General features: G+C 39.6%; 1 protein-coding gene across 3 annotated transcripts in view; it reads right to left on the minus strand.

Moving 5' to 3' along the window:
- Window positions 1-399: 399 nt before the first annotated feature.
- Window positions 400-26,242, minus strand: part of GRIK1 (glutamate ionotropic receptor kainate type subunit 1) — a 103,598-nt gene continuing 77,755 nt past the window's right edge. For 2 of the 3 annotated variants that reach the window (XM_042459609.1, XM_042459607.1), the window contains 4 exons: window positions 20,034-20,259; window positions 15,447-15,697; window positions 11,403-11,568; window positions 800-914 (listed from right to left, as the gene is read on the minus strand). In XM_042459609.1, the coding sequence (XP_042315543.1) occupies window positions 11,419-11,568; window positions 15,447-15,697; window positions 20,034-20,259 (627 nt within the window). In that variant the 3' untranslated portion in view covers window positions 800-914; window positions 11,403-11,418. Of the gene's footprint in view, window positions 915-11,402; window positions 11,569-15,446; window positions 15,698-20,033; window positions 20,260-26,242 lie in introns of all 3 variants that reach the window. The other variant, XM_042459608.1, reaches the window with a different exon arrangement.

The raw sequence follows: 26,242 nt of genomic DNA on the forward strand, positions 1-26,242 counted from the left end.
CAGAGTCCTAGTCCAATGCTCAAACCACCATACTGTGCTGCCTCTCTACATTGCATGTGTTGTTCTTTTTTTCTATGAGGTTGTAAAGCATTGAAAATGTGATCAGGGAGACCGGATTCCAGTAAGCGCAGACTGCCCTGGGTTACTTCAGGCTGGTTAATTCTGGCCCTCCAGATGAGTTGTCATCTACTATTTCTGCCAGCGTTAGCCAGCATAGGCAATGGTGAATGACGACAGGAGTGTCTTCCAAAGACTTTTGGACAGCCACAGCGATCCATTCCAAGCTAGATGGATAAATAGTTTGTTTCAATATAAGTCAGCTCCATGGATTCAATAATTTCTTGGAAGGATGAAAAAACTAGAAGATTTCTGTTGAGGAAATGAAATCATTATACAGTATTGAAAAATCCCTGTTTTTATTCATTTAGAAAGCACATACAGCAATGAATAGGGCTGGAAGAGAGAGATGCAAAAAATCATTTCAAAAGTGAGAAAGAGAAATTGAGATTTTGAGAGAGAAAGAAAGAGAGAAAGAGAGAGCGACTTCCCAGATCACTAGTAGTCCATCAGTCTTATGTGAGCTCTGAATCTGTCGAACTTTCTCTAGATAAAAAAGGGAAAGCCATACTGATTTTCTGAGAAATAAAATGAATGTCTCTATCCCCAGAATTTCTCCATTGACAGGCATCAAAGTTTTTTTTTAAATTGCCTTTTGTCTTCTGCTCCTGATTATTCCCCACTGAGAAAGCTGAATGTCTTCAAGCCATAGTTTCTTTTCTTAGCGTCCTCCTCTGATGACAAGTAAGGATACTTGTGAATGACGACCGTCCTTTAGTTCTTGGCCTTTTCTTTAATTTCTTCTGGTGTTTGAGTGAAATTCCAAGTTCCTCCATTATGGCATTGAAAGAAAGACACTGTTAAAAGACAGGAGTGGGGGAGGGTGGAGTTTAAGGTACAACATTTAAAAACGATTTCCACTCTATGTTTTATGCGGCTTATACCTGGTTGCTTAATAGCTGTATTGGCAGGTTTCAATGACTGGTTTGGAATCTTCCCACCATCCTTGTGTTATTATGCAGAACTGCTGTGAGTCTGGGAGAAGGCTGAGTGGGGTATTACACAAAAATTATGTCTACAGAAGCATGACATACCGCTGGACAATAAAGGCAAGCCACAGAAGACATCTATGTGTCTTCAGGCATGAGCACGTGAAAGGTGGAGAACTGATATCAAAACATATATCTCTTTAAAATATTAATCAAACCGTCAACTTCGTAGGTTTAAAAGATTTGCAGGCAATAGGGTGCCTGATATATGGGTGAACATGTGTACAATGAACAAGGGCCACTAATCACCCATTCCTGTGTTCTAGTGCTGTGCTTCAATGGATATGGAACAACTAGGAGCATCCCCACATTGTTTAGCAAAATGCAAGGACATGCTGTATTCCTCTGATACCAGCATATGGGTGAACTTTCTTTTAACTCCTCTACAAAAGGATGGAAGGACAGCAATCAAACTACACAAGTAGGCTTTACATTTCAGTTAAGCACTATCTTTTAGAGTAAGCTTATATGTTGAACCTGGACTAGGGGCAAGGACTCAGATTTCAATGTGAATCAACCTAATTGGCACTTCACAAACCAATAAATAATTTATTTATTATATTTATTTGTATCCTGCTCTTTTCCCAGGACTTGGAATGGGGTTTGCACTTTTCTGAATTTTGTGATGCAGCTCTCCAATTTTTAGAAAGATATCTGAACAAAAACTATTCAAAAGTGGAGTCATGCAAAAGTATATCTCTTAATTAAAACAAAAACCAATTAATGATATGAGAAGTTGTTAGCAAACAAGGCAAATATTAGGAAAAACTGCATGTATATTAAATAATACATATGTTAGAATAATGTGTATGAAGTTGTGTATGAACTTCTATATATACTTTTAAGAGGGAATTCATAGAAACCAAAAATGACAAATCCGTGCATCCTTGCATCCATATCTAAACTTGGATATTAATCATAGAATCATAGAGTTGGAAGAGACCACTAGGGCCATCCAGTCCAACCCCCTGCCATGCAGGAAATCCAAATCAAAGCATCCCTGACAGATGGCCATCCAGCCTCTGTTTAAAGACCTCCAAGGAAGGAGACTCTATCACCCTCCGAGGGAGTGCATTCCACTGTCGAACAGCCCTTACTGTCAGGAAGTTCCTCCTAATGTTCAGGTGGAATCTCTTTTCCTGTAGCTTGCATCCATTGTTCCGGGTCCTGTTCTCTGGAGCAGCAGAAAACAAGCTTGCTCCCTCCTCGATATGACATCCTTTCAAATATTTAAACAGGGCTATCATATCACCTCTTAACCTTCTCTTCTCCAGGCTAAACATCCCCAGCTCCCTGAGTCATTCCTCATAGGGCAAGGTTTCCAGACCTTTCACCATTTTAGTCGCCCTCCTCTGAACACGCTCCAGTTTCTCAATGTCCTTTTTGAATTGTGGTGCCCAGAACTGGACACAATATTCCAGGTGGGGCCTGACCAGAGCAGAATATAGTGGCACTATTAGTTCTCTTGATCTAGACGCTATACTTTTATTGATACAGCCTAGAATTGCATTGGCCTTTTTAGCTGCCGCATCACACTGTTGACCCATGTTCAACTTGTTGTCTACTTGGACTTCATTCAGCCAGGTGTCCCCCATCCTATATCTGTGTATTTCATTTTTCTGCCCTAAGTGCAGTACCTTACATTTCTCCATGTTGAATTTCATTTTGTTAGCTTTGGCCCAGCTTTCTAGTCTATTCAGATCATTTTGAATGTTGATCCTGTCCTCTGGAGTATTAGCTATTCCTCCTAATTTGGTGTCATCCGCAAATTTGATAAGTATGCTCCCAATTCTGTCATCCAGGTCATTGATAAAGATGTTGAATAACACTGGGCCCAGGACAGAGCCCTGTGGGACCCCACTGGTCACTTCCCTCCAGGCTGAAAAAGAGCCATTGTTGAGCACCCTTTGGGTTCGGCTGGTCAACCAATTACAAATCCATTTAACAGTTACTTTGTCTAGCCCACATTTTACAAGCTTGTTTGCAAGAATGTCATGGGAAACCTTGTCAAAGGCCTTAGTGAAATCAAGATATACTATATCCACAGCATTCCCTTCATCTACCAAGCTGGTAATTTTATCAAAGAAAGAGATCAGATTTGTCTGGCATGACTTGTTTCTCTGAAACCCATGTTGACTTTTTGTGATTATGGCATTGCCTTCTAGATGTTCACAGACTCTCTGTTTAATGATCTGCTCTAGAATCTTTCCTGGTATTGATGTCAGACTGACTGGACGATAATTGTTGGGATCCTCTTTTTTTCCCTTTTTGAAGATGGGGACAATGTTTGCCCTCCTCCAGGCTGCTGGGACTTCTCCTGTTTTCCAGGAGTTTTCAAATATGATTGCCAATGGCTCCAATATTACATTTGCCAGTTCTTTTAGTACCCTTGGATGTAGTTCATATGGTCCTGGAGACTTAAATTCATTTAGATTAACAAGGTATTCCTCTACTATCTTTACTTATTCTGTGCTGAAATTCCCCTAGTCTGTCCTTTGCTCCATTATCCTCAGGTTGAGCACCCTTTGCCTTTTCTGAGAAGACTGAGGCAAAGAAGGTGTTGAGTAATTCTGCCTTTTCTCTGTCCCCTGTTAGCATTTTGCCATCTTTTCCACGTAGTGGCCCTACCGTTTCCTTCTTCTTCCTTTTGCTGCGGACATATCCAAAAAATCCCTTTTTATTCTTTTTAACCTCTCTAGCAAGCCGGAGTTCATTCTGCGCTTTAGCTTTTCTGACTTTACCCCTGCACATGCCTGCTATTTCTTTGAATTCCTTTTTTGTGATTTCCCCCTTTTTCCATTTCTTGTATATGTTCCGTTTCAAACTTAGCTCCGTTGAAAGTTCCTTAGTCATCCATCCTGGTGTCTTGAGACACCTCCGATTTTTCTTTCTCACTGGAACTGTTTGAAATTGTGCCTTCAGTATCTCTCTTTTGAGAAACTCCCATCCGTCCGGAACTCCCTTCCCTTTTAGTATTTCTGACCACAGGATCACCCTCAATACTTCTCTAAGTTTACGGAAATCCGCTCTCCTAAAGTCTAGAATGCGTGTCTGACTATGCCTGGCTTCTCCTTTCCATTGTATAACAAACTCCAGGAGAACATGGTCACTTCCACCTAATGATCCCACCACTTGTACCCCATTAACTAAGTCATCCTTGATGGTTAGGATCAGATCTAAAATAGCTGACCCCTTTGTTGCCTCATCCACCTTTTGGACCATGAAATAATCTTCCAGGCAAGTGAGGAATTTGCTAGACCTTGAGGATTTTGCTGAGTTTGACTTCCAGCAAATATCAGGATAGTTGAAGTCGCCCATCACTACTACATCCCTCTTTTCTGACTGTGTGGTCATCTGTTCTAGATATTAGCCAGTTTATTCCTGTTGACATCAACAGAAATACATGTCTTAAATCCAAATAACATATACATCTACATTGCATATAAGACTGCTTTCTTGTTGCTAGACTGTCATCTTTCTTACCCCTTATTGCTCTTGTATCATGCAGTTTTTGGACCAGGAGATTCTGTCTTCAGCCTTGAACACCCCACATTAATACTCCCCCCCCCCCCGCATGACCAAGATAAAATGAAACAGGAAAAGGCTTTTCCAAAGTATTTTTTCTCATTTAAGTCTGTGTCATGCAATGGGAGATTAGGAAGCAAGACAGATGTTCAGTTACTTTTTTAGAAAGACTGTGCAGAATTTGTCAGATAGAAGGAAGCTTTTAAGGGAGACCATTTTAAAGAGCTACTTTAAAGGGATTCTATGTCCCAGCCACATAGTCCAACCTAACAGTAATAACATCTATGGAAACCCAGACTCTGTGGTTAAGTGCATATATTATCAAAGTCATGTACACTTTTCCTGCAAGACAAAAAGTACTAATCTGTTATAATAATAAAAGTACTAATCTGTTTTGCACATTTTGCAAAAAAGAAACTCAAAGGGACACAAAACCCATAATATATTGGGCTTATTTAAGTATATGACAAAATATGCACTCAGCAAACAGGAATTTCACATACATACCCTCCCCCCGCACATATATACTTTCATATGGTGCAATGAAAATGCATGCTGTATTTCCCTTGCATTTAAAAAACAAGTTAGAGTATAGTGCATCCATGAGCATTGCTGTGGAGGAACTTGCAGACTTCTTTGAATTACTGCCTATGGCAGGCATTATGCATATAACAGCAGACAGCCTTATTTGCTTGCAGGGAAGTGCTGTAGCTCAGTGATAGAGCACATGTTCTGCATGCAAACAGTCCAAGGTTCAATCCCTGGCTTCTCCAGGTACACCTCACTAAGATTCTGTACAAAATCCTAGTGAGTAATTCTATATTAGATTTTATGGTGTATGAACTGGCTGGGGCAAAGGAAAAGAGAGAAACAAGTAAAAAAAGTTGGGTAGAATGAAGCAAACTCCTTACTGGGGATGTAGACGAGAAGTTTCTATTTACTGGGGTGGCTAAGGGGGTCTGCTACATGGAAAAAAACACTTCATTAAACTGCCACTGAGAATGCTGGAGCACTACAAGACTCTTTGAGAACAATGCTTTCATGAAGTGGCAATGTGAATGAAAACCACGGTATAGTCATGTGGGCAATGCAAGAAGTAATGCTGCACTGAAAGGCCCATGTTGCTGCAATTATTATTATTATTATTATTATTATTATTATTATTATTTGCATCCCGCCTCTCCCTGTATTAGATCAAGCTCAAACAGGGCTTAATAACTACCACCATATCATCCTGAACATACCCAATCTCATCTGATTTCAGGAGCCAAGCAAGATTGGACTGGTTGGGAATGCTGGACTAAAAGGCCCATGTTGCTATCTCCTGGAAGGGATAGAAAAGCATCCTGCCTAAAACCCCATGGAGCTGTTGCCAGTCAGAGTTGATAATACTGGGCTGGATGGATCAATAGTAGAGATGTAATTATTCACTAAGTTCCCTCTTGAAGGAAGCAATGAACATTTTTGACAACTTCCTTGTCTCTGTGATAAAGTCTTTGAAAATGACACAGTTTTTGAAGCCTGTTTACAATTCAAGACTAATTCTGCACAAAATTTACACTGGAAACATATATATTTTTTTAAAAAATGCAAGAGTAATTTTCATGCAGAAATATTATCTCTTATGCAGAAAAAGCTGGGTTTTTTTGCACAGAAAATATTGTTTTCTATGCAAATCACCAAAATGCAAATTTTGCACAGAATAACTCCCTAACTACACCATTTTCTGTATTTTGTATTTCCCGCACAGAAAAATCTAGGGTTTTTTAAATTACAAACAACATCCACATGCAAATTTTGTGCAGAATAAGTCCTGGACTGCAGACATCTTTTGAAATACAGGATTCTTCTCATCACCTGCAAAACACATTTTGACAATTTTGGGTGAACATTTTAAAATATTTTTTCCATCCCTAACCAATAGACTGACTTTGTCATTTCGTCCTGTTAACATGGAGCTTTCAGTGCAGCATTATTTCCTGTCTTATCCACATGTTTGCACTATGTTCTCTCTAGTTCTTAACTGAAATACGGTACTGAAAGACTGTGTGGATAGTTTCGTGCCACTGTTTGCATTAAGTGTGCAAAGATTGGATTTTTAAAAAAGTTTCTAAAGTAAAAGAAGTCTTCTCAACCACTTCATACTCGGGTAAGGTAAAAGGAATTTCTTCTGACCCATTTTACACTCAGAAATGTTGCTGAAAGTTCTTCCTCTCCTTGCCAAAGGACTACATGCTAATATTTCAGGAGATAGGGAGGTAGATGTTTCAGAATTACATCCTTGCTCCTGAGGAAATAATGAAGGAAAGAAGCTACTGTCTTGGAGAAGAAAGATCAAGACAGCCTGTCCATTGAAGAAATTATATTCTTGATAAGTAAGAAAAGGATGTAAAGTACAGTATATGTGAAAGGCTCTGTGCAAGAGTTTTAAAGAAAATGGAGATGGCAAGATAAAAAGAGATATTGAAAGAAAGAAAAATGAAAGAAACTATAGCCTCTGAATGTTTATGCATAGTAAAACATGTTATCAGCTGTGATCCAAAGATCATGAGCTGCATATAGAAACAGGCTACTGTGGATGTATCAGTGAATGGAAAAGATGCTTTTTTTTTAATGCTCCCTCCAACAAAGCCATGCTTACTGGGATTTAGGGACATGCTCTCCAAAAATGTAACTTTTCCAAGGTCTGGGTCTAGTACATAAAAAATAATAAATTTAGAAATTTGTCTTGAAAGTCCATGCAAAATGCAAGAATATACAAAGAAGTGTCAAAATAATGGACACCCTGGTGCTGCACAGGAAGGTCTCTGCACTGGCTTGGAGGGTCTCATGACACAACATGGGGGTGGGGAGGCACTTCCACAAAAGGTTAGGCATAGGATAGGGCATTTTTTTTACAGCAGAAAGTACTGCAAGAGGCCTCTTTAGAACAGAGTTTCTTTGTCTTATGGTGGGCCCTGGGGGTATATGACTTCAGCAGGAGAGAAATGGCAGGGCCAGCTGTAGTTTATAATAACAACAACAACAACTGTGGAAGCCAGGGAGAGTATAGAAACTCAGTACTGAAGTGTTGATCAGCGGTTGGTAGCACATATCAGACACAAAATAAATACAAACATAATTTGAAATTAAAATTGATTTTCTATTCTGGATTATACTAGGATAAAAATAGAAAATTGCTATGCTGCTCTGTAAGTGAAAGGAATGATAGTCTGTGACATCATTTGAAGAAGTCAACCAGTGGCAGTTCATTGTTCCTACAATCTCTTTATAGTAAAACAATTTGCTAAATCCTACGGCAAAACCAAGAAAAGTTAATGTTTTTTGGACTACATCTTTCAGAATCTCTCAGACATCTTCGACACTGACCTAGCTACCTGGGGAATGCAGCTCATAGCATTCCCCATGTAGATAGGTCAATATCCAAGATGGTTGAAGGATTCTGGAAGGTGTAGTCCAATAAAACATTAATTATCTGGGTTTTGCCTTAGGGTTTAACAAAATGATTTATTTCTGGCCTCTGGAGTAAGGTTGCAGTTCTAATCATAGGACTGAAACAGATGTACAAAAAGCACTGCCTTCAGGCCAATCCAGAGCATACTGTGCAAAGGAAACACAACCCTGGATTGGCCAAAAGCCACACTGAGGCCTAGCTAATGTGGCTCAAACCTGGCCGCAAAAGGAGCAGTGAAAAACTGCTTCTTGCCAGATGTGCATTCTGGACCGTGGCAGTGGTCAGTCTTGGAACCACGGCATCCAGTCACTGCACACCCGTGCTGCTCAGAGCTTGGAGCGGCCAGAGGCCGCTCCAAGCCACCCATCTGCTTGAGTCCACAGTTTCCTTCAAGTCAGACCAAAGTAACTCCAAAAGAAAGACAATGTACAATGTGGTTTTTAAAAAATGAGACCTAAAAAACAAGTAGATTTGAACACACTCAATTGTTAAATCTCTGACTTTAAAAGTGTTTTAAAGATTTTTTTTTTGTTGAGCTGTTGCAAACATGTTCTGTCAACACTACAAGACAAATTAATTAGAAAAGAGTGGGAAAGAGGTAAATCACATCGCTAGTATTTAAATAGGTCTTACATAGGTCCTAATAGTTACGTATCCAGAATTCTGAAAAGAGATTAGAATGCAAAGTCCTAGCTGCTGAACTGGAAAATGGAACCCATGCACACAACACTGAACTGAGGATGTGCTCCTCCATCCAGTAAGAATAAAGACATGGAAAGATGCTTCCATGCATCTTGTGCTCCAAACTACTTCAGGGTATGTCTGTATGCTTTAAACTGAGTTTAGAAGACATCCCAGGATCCATAAGATATTCCAATAAATAATAACCATCTCTGCAAAAATATATTACATGGTTGACAATTCATGTAATTTAAAAATGAAGAATGTTATATGATTCATAATGTTGTAAGATCAATTTAGAAATAAGATTAATGCCTAATTTACAGTATATAATTATTTCCTGGTGTAGAAATAAAGAATGCAGTTTATTTCCGAACCTTATCTACAGCATTAAAGGTAATGGTAGTCCCTTGACATGAATGTCTAGTCATAACTGACTGTAGGGGGCGGTGCTCAACTCCAATTCTAAGCTGAAGAGCCAGTGTTGTCCAAGGACTGCTCTGGCGGTCCAAAGTGGTACCTATTTATTTATTTGCATGCTTTTGAACTGCTAGGTTAGCAAAAGCTGGGGCTAGTGACAGGAGCTCACCCCATCATGCAGCACCTGGGCCTCAAACTGCCAACCTGCCGATCTTGCAGTTGTCAGAGTCAGAGTCTTAACCACTTGGACTACTGCATCCACTGGAGCTACAGCATTGCAATATGATAAATATGACATTAAAATCTTGACTTCACAGACATTGTACTGTCAGCCAGAAGCATTACTGTCTGTACCCATTGGGTATTTCTGAGAAGCTAATAGGCTCCTGAAGGCTTATGCTTTGAAAAGAAAGAACTGCATTGAATTTTCACTGGGGATAAAAACTAATACCTAAAAGCCTCACTTTCAGGTGTTTGGTGTTCTGAAGGAAAAGCACGATTTTAATTAGTTCCGCCTGGATAAGGAATGAAAATGAAAGCAAATTATTCTTACCTGAAAACACTAAATCATACACAAAAATGGTGAGAAGTTATTGACCTCGTTCCAAGTACAGGCAGCTGCAACAAAGCATGTAACCACCAGTGATCCAGATCTTGCAATGCAGATTAGAATGGGCATCCCACTCTAGAACTATGGGTGAGATTTGTGTTGCCATCCACACCACAAAACAAATTCATTGTTCCCAGGCCATGTATTCCCAGATCCCCATCTGGGAATTCAATTCAATCCAATCTGCATGAGCTGTGCCAGACCTGAGGTCTCTTTTACCCTATACATATGTAGCACTTTCATACCATTTTAACTGACATTGCTCCATTCCATGGAATCCTAAGATTAGATGTTTTGTGAGATATTTTGAATTCTCTGCCAGAGAGCTCTATTGCTTCACCAAACTACAGACCCCAAGATAAAGCAGGTTGTAGCCATGACAATTACGGGGGTATCAAAGTGTTCCAATCAAGTAGTGTGGAACAAGACACGGGAAGGGCCTTTTCATAATGTTTCCAAATGAATATTTCTATTGCTAGATTGGAATGACTCTATACTGCTGTAAGAGGAACCTAAGTATCTTCTGTTCTAAGAAGACAATACATTTATTAATCGCGACATACCACTATACTGTGATTTGGATTTATAAGGCACAGTTGTACAAATTCTCAGGACTTTCATAGAATCATAGAGTTGGAAGAGACCGCAAGGGCCATCCGGTCCAACCCCCGCCATGCAGGAAATCCAAATCAAAGCATCCCTGACAGATGGCCATCCAGTCTCCATTTGAAGACCTCCAAGGAGGGAGACTCCACTACACTCCAAGGAAGTGTGTTCCACTGTCGAACAGCCCTTACTGTCACGAAGTTCTTCCTAATGTTGAGGTGAAATCTCTTTCCCTGCAGCTTGCATCCATTGGTCCGGGTCCTAATCTCTGGAGCAGCAAAAAACAAGCTTGCTCCCTCCTCAATATGACATCCCTTCAAATATTTAAACAGGGCTATCATATCACCTCTTAACCTTCTTTTCTCCAGGCAACTGCTTTAGCTTTTTCTGCCACAGTATTCTGCTCAAAGAGGGATTTGGGTCAGTGGCATCACTAGAGTTGGTGTCACCCAGTGCAGTAACTCATGGTGTCATTCCTCCATGAACCTCCTCCCATACTATACCCATGCAGAATCTTTAGTAATTTTTTTGCACTAATGTTACTCATGAATCACAATTCCTGAATATCACTGAATGTAATGGTAATAGTTATGACATAAATGACTAGCAAAATTAAAATTGTATCTTTGAATTACAGTATCATATACACAACCTAAATGTATTAACATATACATTGTTTCATGTACTTAAAGTGAAAAAATGGTAAAATATGTTTTTGAAGAAAATTTTAAAAGTCCTTTTAAATTATATATATATATATATACTGTATATATATATATATATATATCCCCAGGTCTCTTCTTTTTCCTCTCACTTTGCCATTTGATATATGGGACTACTGCTAGAAACATGAATCCAGACTTTGCTTGGACACATGGAAAAAAGTAAGCTGAGTAATGCTCTGAATCCCAGTCAAAGCTCTCTAGCCCATTGGAGTCAACTAATTCCCCCAACCCCTAATGTATACTCTTCAAACAGGTTAACTATTCACTGAACACACCTTTTATCTACTGTAACTATACAGTATGAATTGAGGGTTGTGTTCGAATCCCTCGTTCTTCCCGAATTAATTTGCCACAGTCTAACTCCGTAGATAAGGTAGTTCCAGAAGTGGAGTTGGATGGATGAGTTTGCTTGCACTGTAGTCCATAAAAGAAACAAAAGGCCTTGTCGCATGCAAAAAAGAAAAGATGGAAGAAGAAAAAATAAAGATATAAATGATTAACCAATGTAACAAAAAAAGGTTTAAGATGAGAATGATATTTAAATCATAGGACATACTTATGGAAAACATAAACTGTCAAAATATACATAACAATAAGAGGTACTTTAAAGAAAATGTATATCTGAACTTTATATTAGCATCAACACATTTTTTTTTTAAAAACTAGCAATTTACATAATGGTTCCCCATTCACATTTTATAATTCCTTTTTTCAAATACTGAAAGAAAAGGAGAAAAAGGAGTTGGTAGGAAAACAATCATACTTGGGCTTTTTCATAACAGCTTAATACAAACACCTTTGGGGGTTTCAGCATCTTCAATAAAGCTCACTCTAACAAGATTCAGCCCAATTATTGTAGATGTACATAATATTTTTTCCAGCTGAATCCTACCCAGATTTCAGGATTTAGTGGTATTATTTAAAAGAGTAATAACAATTGATTACTGATCTGCCAGTGTTGAGTCTGGCAGTGCTGATCAGTGATCAGCACTGATCAAACTGCTAAACATGTAATTTATTGCAGTTTCCATGTCAAGACGTTAGCCTGGGCGTTTTCAAGACATGAGTAAAAGCCTAGTGCAAATTGTAATCTTGAGAAGAGAAGCCTGTGTATTTTGATTAAATCAAATTGTCCTGATTTAATGCTGTCTTGATTTAAAGCCTTTAAGAGGCATAGAAGACTCCTGATGCTATCGCATTATTGGAGGAAGACTTCTTTTTTTCTCCCACTGTTATCAATACATTTTGATACATTGGTAACAATATGGAAAACAAAGAAGGACGTTATTTCAAAATTGCTTATAGAAATTTTCCAGTTTGATAGGAAGGCAAAATCTGCACAGAATTAGTGGCAGAGACTACTACATCACATCACAATACTGAGGCAGAAAATGAGACACCTGCTTATTTTTACACTTTCTCTCATAGAGTATTGGACATAAAATTAATCAATATTATATCAGAGTTCTCCACTTCGGCCCAAAACCCACTGCAGAAAAAATCCAGTTAAAACCACTATATCTGCCCTGGCTCTGTAGTAGGGAATCCTGGGAATTGTAGTTTGGTGAGACACTTAGCCTTCTCTGTTAGAGAGTTCTAGTGCCACAATAAACTACAGTTCCTAGGATTCCCTAGCACTGAGCAAGGGCAGTTAAAGTGGTCTCAGACTGGATTATTTCTGCAGTGTGTTTTGGACCTTTGATGATAGGGTGGAGACACATGTACAGATGTAGTTACCCCCTTGTCAGGCCTCTGAAACTTATGTGAAAGTGCATGGAATGTATAAAGCCAGCCACAAGACTGCAGCCAATGGGAACCAACTGAGCCTAGTAACTCCTGTGTAACTTCCATGCACAGAAAGAATGCTCTTCAGGTTGCATTTATAGTATATGATGGTTATTGGAATGGCAGATAAATGACATTATCTCGCAATCCCTTTGCTTATTATTAAATAAAAGGGCATGAAAGAGGGAGTGGACACTAAACAGTCTATTACTTTCATAAACATGACTCAGCAGGAGCACTATATATTTAGGTAGGATTATAAAAGTGGAATTCAATCCAGCAGTTTGATCCTTTCCTCAACTATAAGGCATGCTAAGCCTTGAGCCACAATGAGAATAGGGGTAATCTCAGACTAGAAAAAGCCTTCTTCAGCAGCAGAGCAGCAGGGGGTGAGGGACATTCTGGTAGCCTTTGTGATGGGCAAACCAGAGGTGCTAATGAAAGCTTCAGCTGAAAATCTATGTTCTTTTATCAGAAGATTCACTGAGAATATTTGTTTGTAGAATGTTTGAGCTTCCTTTATGCAGCCAGCACAAGTACCAGAATAAAGATAAAAAGGATAATGGTCCCTTCTCTATTACACCTTTACAAGCATGAAGGGTTTGCTTTTTGAACGGCAACTCCCAGAATTCTTGAGCCTATGGTGAATGGTGGCTGGTGGGGGATTCAGGGAGTTGCAGTCCCAAAGGTAATTTGCTCAATCCTTGCCTTTAGAGTAATGTTTGTTGTTGTTGTTCTGAGCCCTTAAATCAACTCCGACAGATGGCAAACATCTCCTATGGTCTCCCTGGCAAGATTTATTCAGGAGGGGTTCTCCACTGCATTCTTTAAGTCTGAGAGAATTTTCCATGGTCACCCAGTGGGTTTCTATGGCTGAACAGGGATTTGAACCCTGGATTCCTGGAGTTCTAGTCCAACACTCAGACCATTACACCACACGGTTTCTCAATCTTAGGCAACCTTTCTGTCCCTGAGGGCCATATGAGTGATGGGTCAGGGGCTGTACCCGTGCTTGCAGATCAAAAGATGCACATGTGCATAAGCAAATGTAGTCAACATCATCTTCTCATACTGTTCTCACATACACATCCAACACAATCTTTTCCTTCCCATTTCACCATGCAGGCATTAGGATGTTTAAACCCTGCCTACTTGCATGCTGAAGTCCCTTTATGCCGCCACCAGCAGCAGCCATCTTATGGGTAGGGGAAGATTTAAGTGGGGGAAAGGCATATATGGATGTCTCTTTCTGTCCATCTTCTGCCCTATTTAAATTGTGCCCCAACAGACAGACAAGCAGCTCTTTAGTGAGGCATCAGCATGAATGTGGCAAAGACGGTAGCATGTAAGGAATGCCTTTTCCTGTCAAATTGCCCTTCTGTCAGCTTTCCAAATAGCTATTTGGAAGACAGAGGGAATGCAAATATACAGGGGCAGACAGCCAGGGAGAAAATGTATGCATCTTCCCCAGCAAAAACATTTGCTGAACAGAACCCTGGGTACTTTCTCTCCTCATTAAGCGCACACCAGACCGTACCATAAAATCTGTATGAGAATTTGTCATAGCCTATTAAAAGGAGAGGAACTCGCCACAGCCTATTCTAAATTTGAGTTTCATCCCAATCCTAGTGAAAGCTGGTGGTTTCCATATCAGTGGGCCTCTGAATCTGCTCTAGGCTATTAGAAGTGTTGAACCTATTTGGGGACTATGTTTCAGCACCTTGGATAGTTCTTTTAAAATGTGAACTCAAGAGTTGGAGGCGATTCACTGCTTTGCTGAAATAAAAGCCCAACATGGCCTCTGACTGATACTCCAGAGCTCTGCCGTCAGGGAATCTGGGTAGCAGTTTGACATCTGCCTGAACAAAGGGAACCTTAATGTGGTGTTCTCCCACTGCATCAGGCAGTTGATCAGAAAAAAGCTGACTCATAGTGAATGAATACTATATTCCTAGGAGAACACCATATAAACTTAACACTGCAGTTAGCTACTAACATAGAGAGCTTTTCCTAACATCATGAAGAGTGAGCTATATTAAACAGATGATTTTGGTTGCCATGAAAGGACAGCAAACTGTTGATTGTTGCAAGACTGGATATTTACTCCAGGAAGAGGCTCTTGTAGGATTTTCTGCCTCTAGCTTGGCCAACTTTGGGTACTGTTGAAACAAGTTGAACTGCACCTGCCCCCAAACTTTTTGGAAGATTTCATTTGCTGTTCCATCTCTGGCAGCAAAATGTCTTGGGCTGCTTCCAGAAATTGGCCACATGACTTTCTGACACGCCTCTCCCCAAATTCCCAGAGACCAGAGCTTGTAAAAGTTACTTTTTGGACTAAAATTCCCAGAAACCACCAGCCAGCATGGCCAATGGCACTGCTAGGAGTTGTAGTCTCAACCTCTCCACATTCTGCTCTTCACAAGATGGGTCTTCTGGCATCTTTTAATTTTAATAAGGGTCATGAAGAGGAAGGAGGGTTTTTTGTAGATTTCCCAAATACCATACCCACATAGATCCATCCAAACTTGACCTACCTGTTCAATATCACTGTTTTTCCTTGATTTGTAAATAAATTCTCCAATAGCCACAAAGACAGAGAGAACAAGTCCTGCTGCAAGCACAATGAAGATGCCACCAATGTTCTCCACGCCCAAGGCGCTGGCTTCTTTACTATCCTCCTCAGGACAGCCATTGCCTCGCCACCATTTCTCCTTCATCATGTGCAGCTTGCCTTCCTCTTGTAGCTGGAGGATGGCAATTGTAATTTTATCTCTGTAAGGAGAGCCTGAGGAAAAGGAGAAAGAGTTCTTAGACAAGGATATTTTTCCCCTGGTTCAGACAGAGCATTTTATTCTGACAAGCTTTCAAAAGAGCTGATTTTTTTTAAAAGAAAGGGTTTTTGATAGGGTGCTGCACAGCTTTTATTAATTGTTCTCTTCTTAAAATGCTTTTTTAATTTTATGTTTTAAATTGATGTTCATGTTATCAATAGTTTAATTACATTTTAATGTTAACTTTATCAGCCATAATGGTCTTTACATATGTGTAAGTGCTGTAGTTACACCGCTATACAGTGAATTCCATCTTGACCTTACTAGGAAGCAGCCACTGCAGTTGATGTGGGTCTGTTCCCCTGCCACTTGGGAAGTGGTTGACTGCTGTTTCAACACTGTTCCATGAGCAATTTCCATTGCAACAGACAGAAACAGGGCTCTTGCTGCAATTCCTCCTTGTGCCAGAGATTACTTGTGTGATGGAGATGGAAAGGCAGCCAGTTGCTTCCTGAGCAACAGGAAAACAAAACTCATTGACTGCAGCAGTTGCTTCCTGGTAAAGTAGCTTGGAGGACCTTCATGTTCCCTATGTAGCCCTTAAACTAGGGCCTACATAGATGGCTGTGAATGTGTAACAGTCATGAATGTGTGACTCTAGGTTACACATTTGTAATTGCCATACTGTTATGGCATTCTGGCCATAATGTTTTTAGCTATATTGCTTTTGTTTCAATATGTAAGTTCCCTTACAGATTTGGGGAAAGGTATAAATAAGGATGGGGATGATAATGATGATGACAATGATAGGCTATCTTCTTCTCTTGACTTATTTGTACTTGACTCTTTAATGCTGGGTAAACAAAGTGTGTCTCTATAAATGTGGTTGGAATTTGGCTTTCAGCGTTCCTCACCATTGGCTATGCTGAGTCAGTCAAGCCAAATCTGGAAAGTCTCAGGTTGCCTAATACTTACCGTATATAGTTTGGGGAAAATACTCCCAGCAGGAGTAGAGAATGTCTTCATTACAAATTCATACATATATTTCCGCATGTATTTCAACTCAGCAAACACAGCAATATAGCTTGAATATTTTCAAGCTATGGATGGTTGAATCTGTGGATAAAGTATCTGTGGATACAGATGACCAACTCTCCATTGGACCACCTATAATTTCACAATATTGTGCAAGCATTTGAGTTCCCATAATTCTTTTTCTGGGTTAGTTTGCTACTGAGGACTCTCTCTGTGTTTGTGTGTAATCTAGGCAGACAGAGATATCATGATGTGTTGATAAAGAAACTCAAAAGTCCTTAACTATAGGTTTTGGCTTGCTTAAGCAATAGAAAAAGATGGACAACAAGTAACTTCTCACCTATTTGTTATAATTAATTTTCAGCAGCAGAGGGAGTAGGTAGTACAAAAATTCAGTGCAAGCATCTGACATGCCCTGGCTTTAACTGCTGAATACCTTTATTTGCACTGTATTGTAAGACACCTTCTGGGAAATCCCTGACAACAGTTGTTTGAAAATCCTAACACTCACTGCTTTCCATGTGCTAGAGATACACTTTGTCAGTCTTCACTCTGATTGTGGCTGGTCTTGCAGATTGGTGAGACCTAATGATAGCAATATAGTGATTTACTCATTATTTCAGCCTCCTCTTTTTTAAAAGTACTTTCTGCTGTCCTTCCTGTGAGCCTACTCTGGCAGCGAGAGCCCTCCACCTTCATTACCATGCTTCTCTTTTTCATTAATCATGTACTCAATGGAGCATATTTTTATGATATTATGTTTTATAATAAAATGTTTATTTTCCTCTTTTGTGCAGAGACTGTCACTGTCACTTCTAAAACCTTTCTAAAAATGAAACATTATATTCCATGTTTTTATTTCTTGGCACAGAAAGGTGGTCTCAGAGGATATTGTAGCAATACTGTGTATTATTATAGCCCAAAGATGTATTTGGGCTTTATTTGTTTATTTTTTTAAAAACTGTGAAAAACTAAAAAGTAGATGTTACGTTTAACCATGAACTGTGAACAATGCAATATGACTATTTTTCCTTAGAGCTTAAGAAAATTCTAAATCAGCTAGTATATTATAAGAACACTGTGAAGGTAAACAGTCGGCCTTCCACATCCACGGATACCCTATCCATGGATTCAATCATCCACAGCTTGAAAATATTCAATATATATATATAAACTATAAGAAGCAAACCTTGATTTTTGCCATTGTATTTATTGGGACCTGAGCATCCATGGATTTTGGTATCCAGGGTAACTCCTAGAACCAAACACCAGCAAATTCTAAGGGCCTATTGTATTGCCGATGTGTGAATTTTAGATTTTATTTTGTTCTTGTGGATCAGGGATAGGAACTGTTTTAGCTCCTCATATTTTGGGGAACTGCAGCCCCAGCAGTCCTCAACACTGACTAGCTTGGTTCGAACTGTTGGGAGCTGCACTCCAACAACATCTGGCTTGTTTTTGACATCATGGCTACCTTTGGTTTTGCATTTGTTTTAGTTAGAAAAAACAGTTGCGTAGCTTAGGGTGGAATGTTGCTTTTCATACAGAACTTGAAATATTTTAAATTCCAGAGTAATAGTCCCCCTTATAAACACAAGAGAGAGAGAGAGAGAGAGAACTAAAAGGCACTTTAAACATCACACACACATATTTTGGCATAAAAATTTACGGAATATAAGAGAGGCAAGGAATCTGTAACTCTGGAGACATTGTTTTTTTTTCAGTCCTGGTATATAGCCAATAGTCAGGATTGATGGGAGGGCTACCATGTCCCCAAGACTGGACTAGATGCTACTTCATCAGATGCATAAGTGTTGATGAAGCCAACTGTAGTCCTAGAATATTTCCACCAGCATAAAATATGTTAACATGCAAAATGCCATAAGCTCTGCCACTTAATGACAAAGATAAGATCACAATGGAAACAGCTAAAATGATGAAGAAAAGCATTCATGCTCTATGAAGCATTCTAACTTTTCTGTTTGCTTTGATTGTGATAGCAAGATTATTGATGTCATCATAAACACATATATGTATCTTTTCAACTCTTTCTTTAAAACTCTATTAATCATACAAGTAACCTCTTACAACTTCACCCCCAGCTGTATTTCTGATGCATACATTCTCCCTCTCTTAGGAACTACCATCTGTTCTAGTTTACTCCTTCATTGTTCTTGCTCTGAAGCACAGAATCTTTAGTACGGCTTTGAAAACTTCACAATGAATCACTCATTGCCACAGAACTTCTGCATTTTTGTATTTTTTCCTCAGGGATTGGAGCATGTTTTATTGTAAGAAATTAAATGTTCCCAAGAAGACTATTTAAGTAAATTAAATTTTATACACACAAAGAGTTCAGGTAAACTTGAGCTTTTGATTCTAAAAATACTAATGTTTAAAGTATACAATATTTTTTTCAAAACTTGGAAAAACTACTTTAGTTACAACTTCCAGGATTCTGTAAACATAGTCCCAATGTAACTTTTCCAAACTTTTGCCTCCTCTTTTTTCCTGAAAGATGACAAACTGACATCTGTATACATCTCTTTAAAGTACTGAATGCCTTTGCATCTCTTAAATACATTAGGGATGGAATTCAACAGTCCTATACCTACCTGGCTAAATAAGCCCAACTGCACTTGAAGGAGACCAAGGAAAATATAGATGAAGCCCCCATTTATTTGATGGGCTAGGGACAGAGGACTGTCAAAAAGTGGAATTGGCTGAAAAAGCAGAACCAAGAGTGTAGCCACAGTGCAGAAATAAAGCAGTTTAAAACCACTTTAACTACCATGATCCTATCCTACAGAATCCTGGGGTTTGTAGTTTGGTGAGGCACTAGAGCTATCTGACAGACCAGGCTGAATACCTCATCAAACTACAAATCCTATGATTCCTCAGGATGGAGCCATAACAGTTAAAGTGGTGTCAAACTGCAATATTTCTGCAGTGTGGCAGGCCTCTCAATCTTTTTTTTAGCTTGCAAATGCAAAACTGAACACTAGATGATGACAAGTCAACTGAGAACACCTCCCCCAAATGTTCAACTTTAGCTGAACCAGCAGGGAGAATATCCAGCAAAGGAGAAGCCCTAGTGTACTCTCTAAGGATTAAAGTGGTTCATGAATGCAAAAGCATAGCATGGGATTCTTATTAAGATATATTTGTGGGGATGGGGGTGAAGTCAAATTATCCCCTTCCACAGGCTAGGCTGGTATTATACCACTTCCCAAGAATGGAAAGCTTCTGATCAAAAGTTTCTTATGGAATCCACTGAAGTATGCCAGTCACAAAATATATGTATGCATTTCTTACCAATGGGAGTTCCAACACCATAACCTTTGGAATCAATGAGCCCACCAATCTGAGTGAGATTGCAGTTTCTTTGAGTGACATATTCTATACTTGTGGATTCCATCAGCAGAGCATAATCGGTGGTGAGCACCCGCTGGATTCCCTCATCATTGTTCTTCACCAGTGCTGTCTGCTGCCTGCTGCTCATAAATGCCCACATTTTCTCATATGTTGATATTTTGGATTTCTGTGAAAAGAAACCAGAAACATCAGGGATGGACACTGTACATACACAAGTGCAAAGTATTCTTAGAAAGCCGTAGTTTTTCTTTTGTCTTTCCCCCTTTTTGCAACAAATCCCATCATATTAAAGATAATAACAGAACAATGTAAAAGTTATAATAGTAACAACAACAACAAATTCATACAAAAAGACACCAGAGCAGCTTGGAGAGAGATATCTGTGATCAGCAAATGTCAATCTTAAGTCTTTCAACCTTTGTATCACGAGATGGTATTTGTATGAGTCTTTACACTACTTAGAAAGCAGATCATTCTAGAATCATCAGTGTGATAAAGGAATAGTCTGCAGTCTTCTATGTTCATTGAGAAAATCTATGAAACGTGGACCCTTTTCCATTCAGGAATGAGGAACCTGTGGCCTTCCAGGTGTTCACATCAATACTATATAGTTATCAGGCTAGCAGGTGAATTATGGCAAACCAACAAGAATCAGAAAACCATAAGTTCTGTAGTCTTCATTCAAGGTCTTTTGTGGAGATCTATGCTATTTACATAATGTACAGTGATGTGAATTTATGTTAAGGGACATTCCTCTATTACTCTTGATTGGAAAAGATCATGGAAAAAAGGGCTATACTGCCCTGCCCCCCCCCCCCCCCCCAAGATCGGGACCAGTCACCCTCATACATTCACAGATGGGGTGAAAGGATGTCTTTCATATTAGGGCAATGAGATGTTACCTTGATGGTGAACATATACAAGGATCTTTAAACTGACACTTAGCCTTAAGCTGTTCACTGTTTGAACTTTTATCATGTCATTTTCATAATGTTCTCTTAAACAAAACATTGTTTCTGACTGAAATGTCAAGGTAATTTTGTGCGCACAAAGAATACTATTAAAATACTTCCATACCTTATCACATGGCAGCATAGATTTTCACATGACTGTAATCAGGAAAACACAGAAACAACAACATACAGAACAAGCCTTGTTTCAGTTTGCTGAATCTCAGTGCCTATTTTTTACAACAGTGTTGTGAAATGGGTATTTAGGAATAAGAAACTAGAGTTGAGAGTTTCTTAATACTACTATTATTATGTTATATATCACTACTGTCAGAACTGAAGCACAACTTAGAACTGATTCACATGACTACTAGGCACATGATGGTGCCTTTCAGAGGGAGAAATTCATGTGGAAACACTGCATGGAAAGGCTTTCTTCTTTTGGTGATCTGTTTTTATTATTGGCAACACGTGATCAGGCTTTGCATGCATCACAAATTGGTATAAAGCTCACTCCTATGTGAAGTACCTCCTGTGTGTGAGACTAACTTGTCCCACGGAGAAAATCAATTTATAGCATTTAGTTCATTATAATCCATTATTGTTGGACCTATTATAATTGTGAGTCTCAGTCCTGAGCCTAATTTGAATCTGGCTTGTCCAGGGATAACTCCAGCACCAGCCTAATCAATCACATTAATTCTGTGTTCAAAGCATGAATGTATTAGGCACAGCCAAATTCCACAGAACTAAAGCATTTTTCTTTAGAAGGAGATTGCACACCTTAATCAGCTGGTGTAGCCCTTGGAATCTGAGAGGATTAATGCATTCTGCACAGACTTTGCATATAAATATCACCAGGATGAAAATAATGAATTTGTATCTAAAAGCTTCTAAAGAAAACTGAAATTAAGAAAAGTATTTGGTTTAAATCCAGTTTCTGATCCCAACTAGAATATACCCATTGCAAGTCGACACAATTGGAGATTGCAAGTGCACACATACACAAATCTTATTAATACACTACTCTAGTTAGAACTAGGAACTGGAAGTAGAATCACAGAGTTGGAAGGGACTATAAGGGCCAACCAGTCCAATCCCCTACCATATAGGAATATACAACTAAATTACTCCCAATAGAGGATTCAGAGACCTCAAAATGTAGGTTTATCACCCTGCAATGTGATCTGTTCCAATGCTGAACTGCTCTCATCATCACAAAGTTCTTCTTGATCTTTAGGTGTGTTGGAAAATACTGCTCAATGAGACATTCTCTCTACACCCCTTCTCCTACTTGCTATTAAGGCAATGAGGGCTTTAGGGAATACATAATTTTCCTCCATGTCTCTACCCTATACCATCTCTCTAGAACTTTCTCCATTTGCTTGCTCACTAGCTGTAAAGTATGGCCATAAGTGTGTCCATGTTTTAAGCAACCACACTATGTGATAAGAGTAACCTCCAGTTGTGTCTGTGGCCACATAAAGACACATCTTTCTCTCTCTCTCAATGGTGAGTGCCAGCTCTCCTGAGCTCCTCCTTTACTTGAAAATTTCATTTAGTTACTCAAGGCTTAGGTAATCTGTACATATGTTTTAAATGTACATTCCAATATAACCAGTAAAGGTTTTTTTTTAAAGTGAAGTAATGTACATACAGCTGTTTGTCTTACTTCATTGAAATGAATCTTAGAGGAACACAAGAAGTTCAGTGCTTTCCCTTGCACACACTACTGAAGAATTATTATTATTATTATTAACCTTTATTTATAAAGCGCTGTAAATTTACACAGCGCTGTACATACAATCTTTTTAATTGAATGGTTCCCTGTCCTCAGGCTTACAATCTAAAAGAAGACTGACTCTTAATTGAAGCAGTCTTTATCTTTCTCCAAAGGGGGCTAGCAGCCTGGGAATCTACCCATAATCCAACAAAGATTAATCTTTTTTCTTGTAATTTGAATCCAAAAAGGCCTACTGCTAATAGAATCCTCCTGCTAGCATGGCTAAGAGCCATGTTGTTGAACATTCCAGGAGCTGTTATCTAAAAGCTTCACATCCAACATCACACAAGTAGACAGCCACTCACAGAAGATCTATTTAGCTTCCCTTTCTCCTCCCCTCTATTCCACACATTCTCCATAAAACCCTTTGAGGGCTGTGTGGAGAATCATAGTGGGGAAGGCGAAGAGGACCCACAAGCATTGTCCATTCTGCTTGGCGAAGGACATCATTGGACACAACCTGTAATTATTCTGTGGACAGACAATAAACATCCTTCATACATTCACCATCTTTCAAGTTAATAAGTTCAGATATTTCCTTCTATATTTGTCCCATGTGGTAAAACCTTTTATGCCATTATAAATTTCATTTCCTGCATGAGCTTCTGAAGACCATTATTTTATGAAGAGCAATACCTTTTCTCCTGCCAATGCCACAGTGAGCCCATGCTGAAAGCAGCAGGGCTTGAATGGGAAGCTATGAAGGAACTAGACAAGATCCTTAAGTGTAAAGGTATATCACTGAATACTAGTTAGGATTGTCCATGCTGTCATATTTCCCATTTCTATATAAGGTTGTGAAAACTGGACAGTGTAGAAAGCTGACAGGAAGAAAATAAACTCATTTGAAATTTGATGCTTGAGAAGAGTTCTACAGATACCATGAACTGCTAAAAAGACAAATAAATGGGCCCTAGAGAAAATCAAACCTGAGCTCTTCTCTAGAAGCCAAGATAAGTAAACTGATGCCCGGAACAGACGGGCCCGAAGTGGTGTGCCACCACCGATACTAGGGCGCTGGAGCATGCAGCAACCCCATGCTCCAAAAACCTAGTCCGTATGGGCAGCAGCATCATGGCAGCATCCTGTCCACATGGGCGCCGCCATGATGACATAAGGGACGTGCAGCATACAGATGTCGCTGTGCATTGCTCACGTCACTGGTGTGCCAATGGCATGCACATGACGTCAGCCAGGCTCCAGAAAAAGAACCTGTTTTTTGCAGGTTCTTTTTATTCCAGAGGGATACCGGAATGGCTGCTGCGGTGTCCCTCCAGAGTTAAAATTGATGCTTCCAGCCCACCGTTTCGGGGTGGTTTGTTTTGCCCTTGAGACTGTTGTCATTCGGCCACATCATGAGAAAACATGACTCACAAGAAAAGACAATAATGCTTGGTAAGTCAGAAGGCAGTAAGTAAAGAGAAACACTCCATTTCAGATGAATAAATTCAGTTAAGAAAGCCTATGTCCCTGAATGTGCAGGACTGGGGCAGGGCTACCGATGATAGGGTGACTTAGAGGTCTCTCATTCAAAGGGTCACTGTAAGCCGAAGTTGACTTGACTGCAGTTAACAAAATACCTTTTCTTGTAAAGAAAAGCATTTCAAGCCAGATACCTATGATGAGTATTGCATTACTGATAAGTATGCCATTCAATCAGCACAGTACTGGCTTTTGAGCTGTAGTTTCCACTGTCATCTTAGCAAAAAACATATTATTCTAATATGCAGTTACAAGAGCAGTAGCAGAAAAATACTTTATATTTAACATGGGGGGCAAGTATAGTATTAAAAAATAAAGCTAGTCTTTGAGTCAAAATTATTTCACTGTTGTTTTTTTCATTTGATTGTAGGAAGGAAGGAAAGGCTAAACAACACAAACAGCAAAGCTTGGCAAAGCTATCAAATGCTTTACTAATGCATTTCATTTATTCATGTAGTCTTCCAGAAGCAAAGAAGGCATTATTCATGAACAGAGGCATCAAGTAGGTTCATCATCACCTGTACTCACAGAGCAATGTGAAAAGATAGACATTTAGGCTTCAGTAAATTGCTGGGAGGCAGCGTGGAATAAAACAGATCCAAATTGCTAGCACTGTTTAAAAAAAAAAAAAAAAAAGATCCAGAAATATAAAAACTGCAGGGAATTTATTCCTTCCCTCCATATGTAGCAGAATTTCAGCATGAACTTGCAAACTTGTGGGCACTAGCTTAAGAGCAGCTGTTTAGAATGTCAAGCTGGCACCCAAAGCTGGAAATATTTGCTTTACAGAAAACAGTTGAGGTAGGAGAAGCACATTTCTTTCCAAATTCCCATAGCTTTGCCGATCTGTCACAGCTTCTTCTGGAGTGATAGTTTCCTAAAGGTTAGCTTTGTCTCTGTGTATCCTGTGTAGAGCCCACAGTGGGGCAGAGGATAACTATAATTACCTGCATCTGTTCAGGCCTGCCCTCTCTGAGATTACCAACTGCTGTTTACATATACCTGCCATTATTCAGAGTCTCTTGGCATAGTAAACCTCAGAACATCACACTAATAAACCTAGACCAGTCCCTATGAATTAACTCAAGTTTAATATGATTATTGCAGAGAAAATGTGTTGAAATTGTAAATATTTAATAACTTATTTTGTTATTTATATTAACTTTTTATGTAAACGAGGCAAGTGCAGAAATATTTGGAAAGTTGGACTGCACTTTGAGTGAGGGAGGAATCTAGTCATACCCTTCTCTCTTGGGATCTGTTGTGGGGAAAAATTTATTTCTGGTTGGCATGTGCATGACAAGGACTTGCTATGTGCCAAAGTAAGGTCTGTTGTTGTTAACTGCCCTCGAGCTGGCTCAGCTCAGGACAATCCTGTGAATGAGACACCTCCAAGCCTCCCTGTCCTCATCTGCCCTGCTTAGGTCCTGAAGGCTCAGGGCCATGGTCTCCTTGATAGAATCTATCCATCTGGAATATGGTCTTCCTCTCTTTCTACTGCCCTCCACCTTTCCTAGCATTATTATATTCTCTAGCAAGTCATCTCATGATGTGGCCAGAGTATGATAACCTTAGTTTAGTTATTTTGGCTTTCAAGGGGAGTTAAGGCTTGATCTGTTCTAAAAACCATTTGTCTTTTTGTTTGTCAATAGTACCCTTGGCGGGATACAGACCGCCCCTTTGGGGTGGCCTGCAGGCACCGCAACCCCTGCCAGATCGGGGCCTGAGCAGCCACACTGGCAGCCCTGGAGGCCCCGATCTGCTGCTTTTCCCGGCCTCGGGGAAGCTGCAAAACACCGCTTCCCCCTGGCCTGGAAAGGGATGTCCTTGGGGCTTCGTGGCCCAGGACATCCCAGAAAGCTGCTGCCAGGAGAGAAAGGGGCCACTCGACTCCTTTCCCCAGGTTTTGTTCCCACAGCCGTTTGGTTGCTGTG

The sequence above is a fragment of the Sceloporus undulatus genome, chromosome 3, assembly GCF_019175285.1.
Source record: "Sceloporus undulatus isolate JIND9_A2432 ecotype Alabama chromosome 3, SceUnd_v1.1, whole genome shotgun sequence".
In the NCBI taxonomy this organism is placed as follows: Eukaryota; Metazoa; Chordata; class Lepidosauria; order Squamata; family Phrynosomatidae; genus Sceloporus; species Sceloporus undulatus.